Genomic DNA, 7462 nt, shown 5'->3' on the forward strand with positions numbered 1-7462 from the left:
AGGGTGGTGATGGGACTGGGTGGGGGAAAGAGAAAGGGGTTGGGTGGGGAACAGCAGGCCCCCTCCTTCATTGTCACCAGCTTGAAAAACCAGGGCTAAGTGGGGCCTCCTCGGCCGGTAGCCCCTTTAAGGGCACATTCTCCTCCGCCTCGTAAATTATGCCGGTCCAGCCTCCGGCCGTGACCGTGAACGACAGCAGGGAAGGGAGAATCAGCGGCCACCATCACTGCCGAGCCTGCCAGAAACTCTCCCTGCCAATCAGTGTGGCGCTACTCAGCCCCTTCCACAATCCCCTGGGCTTCCTGGAGAGCCAGCTGAGGGGTGACTGGGGTGGCAACTGATTCAGCTCTCAATCTCCGCCGAGGCGTTGGCCCCACAGCCCCACCGGCGGCGGGCAGAGGAGATGGCACCACACCTGTGAATGCTGTTCGCCCAGTGCGGGGAAGAGGGCTTGGGACTGGGCTGGGATGGGGGTGGGTCAAAAGACCATTCCAGCATCCCATCCTGGAGGGGACAGGAGGCTGGTGGTCCCCGGCTTCTGCCGAATGTTTCAGCCCTCTCCGTGTTCAACTCTGGATGACCCAGACCTGAGCGGACTTTGGGTGGTGCTGACCCCTCTCTTCTGGAAAATGGCACTTCTCCGGGGTCCCCCCAGTCTCCCCCACTCTTCCCGGGCCCTCCAGACCGAGCCTCACTCCCTTCTCTCCCACTGATCTTCCGCACTTGCTCCCTCCTCCCAACCTCTCCAAACCCCACCAACTATGAGTTTGGGTACCCGGCTTTCACTCTCTCCACTCTCGTCTGCTTTTGCAGGTAGAAAGTCAGGGCCGCAGGAAGGAAGTAGAAGGGGGCATTTGAGCCCAGGCTCCTCCAGACCTTTGTCGGAGGGCCCCAGTCCCGCCTCAAATAAAGCAGCCCCTCCCCAGCGGCTCTGGGCCCTGCCACCAGCCACAGCTGTGGGCCTCCGCTCTCTCTCTTCCTGGCTGGGCTTCTTCCCTCCTCTCAGAACTGGCAGGGCCTGCTGGGGGTGTGTGGGAGGGAACCACGAACAAAACAGACAAGAAGACGTCCAGGGAAGGCCTGCCAGAGACGCCGGGCGTCCCAAGCGGGGACTGTGTCCCAGGCGGCGCCCCCTCTTGCTCTCTGCCCAAAGACAGGCTCAGTCTGGGGCTGGCACCCTGTGCCGCCCCCTAAAAGAAGGAGAGGGCTTGCTCTCTCAACAGAAGTCTTTTCTTTTTCATTCTCCGGTTCTGAAACCAGATCTTGACCTGCTGGTCACTAAGATTCAAGCGGTCCGAGAGTTCCCTCCGGCGCTGGCGCGTGATGAACTCGTTGACCAGAAACTCGCCCTCCAGCTCCGCCAGCTGCAGCTTCGAATAGGGCTTGCGCTTCTTCCGCGAGCGGCTGTGGATCGGGTACCAGGGCGCGCCTGGGTGGAGATGAACCGGAGGGTTGGCCAGAGGATTGAGGGGCAACCAGCCCAGTGCCCTCCACCCTTCCCCGGAGCCTTGCCCCTGGCGCGCCACGTGAGACCTCAGACTCTCCGTGTTCCTTCTCCTGGCCGGTGGGCATCCCAGCAACTTTTCCCATCCAGATCTTCATCCCTGTCTCCTTTCCCACTTTCACTGGGCACCCTGGCCTCCTGAGCCCTGCCTCCAGTTGCAGGATCGGTGGCCGTCCAAGGCCCATCCCTCACTCTTCCCCTACCTTCTCCTTTATTTTCTTCTTCCCTACTTCCTGGCCTTCTCCTCTCCCACACCCTCCAGGACTGGATCCCAGGAGAGTGCGAACCTAACATTAGCAAGTGGCTAAGAGTAGATCGTGTCCAAGGACCCGTGGAGAGCAGGGTCCTGGCTCCATACCCTCCTGCTGGTGGGGAAGTCTGCCTTAGGATCCCCCTTCTCTGGAGCCCCTGCCCCCTCCGGCCTCTGGCGAGCAAAATAGGAAACACCTCTGCTGTTCTTTTACGGGGATATTTACATGTTTATAGGGCTCACCCCACCACCCGCACTTCATTCTCAAAGAAGCTCTAACTTTCCACTCATTCTGTCACCACAGGCGGCCCCAGCTCGTCGCTCCCCGGCCCGCCCAGGTGGGAAGCCCGCATGAAGTGTGGCGCGCACGATTGGGCCGAGGTCCTTACCGCTGGCCGAGAGCCCGCCGCCGGGGTTCAACGGAGATACCAAGCTGCCGGGGTCGCCCGCGCCGGCGCCCTTATTGCCTTCGTTGAGTAGGGACGAACTGGAGTCGGATTCCAGCGACTGGCACGAGGGCGGGTCGTGCGGGGGTCCCGTGCCGCCGTCGCCGCCGCCCGCCGCGTAGTCGTACTTGAAGCCGAGCGCCGGCGGCCCCGACGGCTCCAGCGGCAGCAGCGCCGCTGCTCCGGGTCCGGCGCCCGGGTCGCGCCCGCGCTCCTCGCGCTTCAGGCCGCCACCGCCCTCGGCGCACGGCTCTCGGTAGTAACCCTTGCTGTCCTCCACGCGCGCCAGCTCGCACGTGCGGCCGAAGGGCGGGTTGAGCGACACCGGGCTGCCGAGATACGGCTGCGGGTAGCCATTGCACGGCTCAGCCGACGGCCAGGGCAGCGAGCACACGTTGTCGCGGCGCGGATAGGACAGCGAAGGCAGCCCGGGCAGCTGCGCCCCGGACGCGCGGAAGTTGGGGAAGTAGAAGGTGTCTCCCGTGTGGATGTTCACCAGCGGCCCCACAAACCCGGGATTCAAGAGATTATGCTCGCCCATTTCCGCGGGGCCAGACCGGCAGCTTCTACTTTATTGCTATCTGACATTAAACATAGTTAAACCTGCGCCGGCCACCCATTGGCCGCCCTGCTCACGTGGGTGCCGCCGCCAGGGGGAGGGGTGTGGACAGCGGATTCCGCCCCCCAACTCCCCCCCACACACACCCCGCACCAACTCCAACTTCTCCCATCCCCAACCCCAGGTGGGGGCTGGGGGGGGGGAACCAAGGTCTAGGGCAGGTCTATTCGCTGAATTATGTTTTTTTTTTTTTTTAATCACATAAAACCTAGGGCAGAGAAGTGAAGCAATAGCCAGACACGGGACAAGAGGGAAAACGCCACACCAAAAATACTCACACATACACACCCGCCCCACAGCCCCCGCCCCCAGATGTGTTATCTTATCACCAACAGCTGGCCCAACACAGTCCATCCCTCTTTAATTAGCTCCTTTATTAACTAAAACCGTTGGAATTTACAATATCTCCCCAATAAATTACTATTAGATATTGTGTCATATAAAGTTTACTGGCTGTTTAAGGAGACGGATGAGCCCTTGGGCTCGGGGTTTATTTACAGTGGAGGGAAGTGGGGATAAGGACAGGTTTTCCTGCCGCTATTTCTCCCAGCCCTACCCCTGCTGGGCTCTTCCTCAGCACCTTCCCCTTAGGCATTCATGAAAACATTTGGGGTTCTCTCCCTATCCCCCCACCCAAGACCCATGGAAACTCAGTCTTGCACCACAGCTGGGAGCCACCCCAGCCTCACACCTCCCCTAATCTTTGGAAGAAGGATGCAGAAAAAGCAAGAAAAAGAGGCGCCTAGCTCCAAAGGGACCTACTTGCCTGTTCCTGAAAATCGGGGAGTTGGAGCTACTCATCTTCTGGCTTCTAGAGGGACTAAGGAGCTTCTAGGGGCTGGGGTGCTCTCAGATTTTTAGCAGCGTGAGACTCCAGCTCCCTAGCAGGGCTTGGCTGCTGGGAGAGGCTCCTGCTTCCCACTGCAAAGGAGATACCCACACCCCAGAACTGGCCCAGCCTAGCTTGCAGAGGGCCAGGGGTAGGTTGCCTACTGAGGTGGGCTGGGAGCCACAGGGTTTGAGATTTTATTTACGGAGCAAATCTCAGAAGCCTCCTTCAGAGAAGTCTAAGAATCTAGCGTTCTGGCCACTGAAGTGATGATCTGACATTTGGGCCCCCCAGAGCCCAGCCCAAGTGGATTGAAGAGAGACTCAAACTAGAGCCCTCCCAAACCAGATGTGCCTTACGGGAGTCACCGAGAGAAAACGCTCACATTTCTGTATATGCTTATTTCAAACTCCTACACAACGCATGGTTCAACTAATACAAGATTAAATAGTTCAACGATAGTCCAAATACCGCAAGACACTGGAAGATTTAGAGAGTATTGGAGAGAAGAGAGGTTGAGAGAATAGAAGGGAAACCCACGTAGGTGAAAATTGTCTCTGAGAATGAGGCAAAGCCACAAAAGAAGACGGAAGACAGAAGATTTTCATCTCCCTCTTTTCCTCGTTCTCTCTTTCTCTCCTCTCTTCTGCAGCATGCGGCAGAGAGCACGCGGATTCTTGGAATTCCACGGCCCCCCTTGCGATTTCATATTCCAAGCCCTAGCTGCTCACTCCGACAGCAATGCGTCCCCGCGGGCGCCCTGCCGGGGACTGCGCGGAGCCTGCCCCTCCGCCCCTCGCTGGGCTGGATCGTCTCCCCTTTCCCCCAGGCCTGGCCCCTCCGCCCTCAGGAGCCTGCCCTGCCTGGGCGCCTGGTCCACTAGCTGGAACCCAGGCCGAGCCAGAGGATGGCCAACTGCTGGGGGGCGCGCTGAGGAATAATGGGGCCAGAGACTCCGCCTGGCTTGGCTTTTTCTGTGCTGAATTGATGGAGGGGCTGCGAATTCCATGGCACAGCAACCCTCACATTTATTTCCTCTTTTCAAGACGCGTTCATGAGCGTCACTGACAATTGTTCCTATATATTTTTTTTTCTGAGGGGCTAATATTGATTGTCAAGATAAACAGGATGTGACTTTAATTCGGTCGCTGATAGCAGTTGGAACACTGCGCCAGCAGCGGGGTCTCCGCCCAGGCTCTCCGGGCCTCCGCGCGCAGCCGCTATTGTTGGCATGGGGGGCGCTGGGCTAGGTTCTGCCGGATACTCCCCGGCCTTTGTGGCGTGGGATCTTCTCCCCGTTCTCTTTCGCCTCCCCGGATGACTCCGATCGCCTAGAAGACGGACCGCAGGACGGAGAGCGCGGGTCTCGGCGCATCCTCCCCCAGTTCGCGGATCTCAGGCCTGGAGCTCCGCCGGCTGCGCTCCCCGGCCAGGCCGCTCTGAACGCGCGCAGCAGCGGCCACAGGGCGGCAGATGCCGACGAAATGAGGATGGGCTGAGGAAGTCCTTTTTCAACACACGCACTTGTCTCGGCCCGATTTGGCTCTGTCCAAACGGGCCATTTTCTCTAGGTTTCGGACTTTAGGCACAAACCCCTTCCTTCTACGCAGTCGATCCCGTTTGCAGTCGGGAGGCGCTAGCCAAGAGCCATCGGCAAAATTCGCATTCCAGGTGTCTTGCTCCCTCAAGCCCCCCCCCCCCCCGCGAGCCCAGGGGTTTTCAGGACCCTACCGAGGACCCAGGCAATCTAAGTGTCCAGCCCCCGCAGGCACCACCTTGGTTTTGTTCGCCTTTAAATCCCGCCGCACACGCAACTCACGCGCCCCTTCTTTAACCAGGCTCGGACAAAAACGCCGCTCCCGGCCTGGGTCCCCAGGGCCGGCGGGAGGCTCGGGTGCGAAGCTGCCAATCTAAATGCGGCTTTGGCGAGAGACGCTCGCCGCCGGGAGCGGTCTAGGGCTGGGTTAGGAGGCTAGGAGAGACTCGCAGCCCCCCGACGCTGGGCAGCTGCGTCCAGCCGGGTCCGACCCGCCAGCGCTGCGCTGCCCACGCGCAGAACTACAGTGGGTCGGGCTGCAGCTCTGGAACCGCCGCGCGATTGGTGCGCCCTAACTGCGGGTTCATCAGAACGCAGGGCGAGACAAGGGGTGGCTTGAGTGTTGGTCCCTGGGCCACCCGCTCCCGCTGCAGCTGGCCTGGCTCCACCGTGCCCCGCTCATTAACTCCGGGGCTATGAAAGCTGAAGGCAAGGCTGCGGACCAAGGCTTTTCTTGCACACCCGAGGCAGGCGGTGTCCTGCAGCACCCCTCCTCGCCTTCTCTGGGCCTCCACCCCTCCCTCCACATCCTCGCGGCCTCGGCCACGACGGAGCGGAGCGTGGAAGATGAGTCAATTATAAAATCCATGCCTTCCCTGGTGGCAGGGACAGAGCCGCTGCGGGAAGCACAGGCTGCCAGCGATCACTCCGGCTCGCATGCCAGCCCAGGAGGTCGGAAATTAGTAGATGCGGTGCTGTCTTCTCCTTGGTCCGCCGAGACCTCTGCCAGCCCTGGCGGCCCAGTTCAAGGTCTCTGTCTGGTTTGCAGAGAGCGGTTCTGCCACATATGCAAATGAAACAGGGCCTGGGTCCCAGAAGGGACGTTAGTGAGAGCTGGGCGGGCGGCTGGAGGGGAGGTAACAGCCGCGCATGGGGCTGGCCTGGACCCTCTCGGTCTCATCCCCCTGTAGCGGTTCAGGCTTGGAGGGGGACCTTTGTCAGGTAGGGGTAGGGGGCTCAATTTCCTTCATCGCTCCCAGGCTCCTGTAGGGATCAACGCCCGCCTTATTCCCTGCCCTTCCTTCGAAGACTGGGACTGAAAAAGCAGACCAGGAGACACCCCCTCCTTCCCCAGGTGCTGCTTTTGGGCAATCCGCAACCTGGAGAAGGGGCTGGACAAGGCTGAGTGAGAGAGCTCCGTCCAGCCTCCTGGCTCACTCGAGAGCTTGGGGACAAGAGTACTTCCTCCCATCCCTCTCACGGGGCTCCTCTGCGCCCCGGTCCAGATCCACCAGAATACCCTAGTCCAATTACCCTTGTGTGTTGGGAGGGGGGAATAGGGCAGGGGTGGGTAATCCCAGGAAGGACCATCCGGGAGATGCCCTCTGCACGCCTAGCTGGGCCATCCCCCACATCTCCCTATTCTGTCTTTCCCGCGGTGCACTAACAGTTAAACATCTCCCCGGCTCTGACATTTTCCACCTCCACCAGCAGAGGATCTCCTCCGCCCGGTGAATTACTGAGTGTCAGAAGAGGTGTGGGGACCAAGTTCACACACACACACACACACACACCTCATCAAACGCCACACCCACGGCCGCCTGCAGCGCATCGCAGCGCCCCAGGCCTGACTTCGAAGCCGGCTGGGGGTGAGCACTACCCCCAGTACACGCGCCCCTCGCCCCGACCCCTCTGGCCATGCCCGGGGTCGCCCGCCCCCAGCACGGCTCCGGGGAGGAGCTGAAATCTGCCGGAGGCGGAGGGGGGCGGTCTGCTCCACACAGCTATTCAGCTGTCTCCCAAACACCCCAGGGCCCTCGTCTGGGGCAACGGGCGCAGGCGGACGGGGGTGGAAGCAATCGACGCAGTGGGCCGGCGGGGACTCGAGGATGCACTGCCGGCCCCGAGCTGGGCTGGACGAGTGGGGATCCACTTACCGTTGGAGACCGAAGGCGGAGGTCTTCAGCCTCTAGAAACCTTCCAGCCCCCCCCTCCCCGAGGCCGCCCGCAGGCCCAGCGGCCACAGCCCAGGAGGGCGGGGCGCGCGAGGCGGAGGGA

At 60.9% G+C, this 7462-nt stretch overlaps 1 protein-coding gene across 1 annotated transcript; it reads right to left on the reverse strand.

The window, feature by feature from the left end:
- Window positions 1–1190: 1190 nt before the first annotated feature.
- On the reverse strand, window positions 1191–2741 carry HOXC12 (homeobox C12). The gene is made up of 2 exons (XM_062202160.1): window positions 2144–2741; window positions 1191–1429 (listed from the first exon to the last, which is right to left on the reverse strand). Exons 1-2 carry the CDS (start codon window positions 2739–2741, stop codon window positions 1191–1193), a joined length of 837 nt encoding a protein of 278 aa, XP_062058144.1.
- Between the last annotated feature and the right edge of the window lie 4721 nt (window positions 2742–7462).

This window comes from Lepus europaeus, chromosome 10 (assembly GCF_033115175.1).
Source record: "Lepus europaeus isolate LE1 chromosome 10, mLepTim1.pri, whole genome shotgun sequence".
NCBI classification, from domain to species: Eukaryota; Metazoa; Chordata; class Mammalia; order Lagomorpha; family Leporidae; genus Lepus; species Lepus europaeus.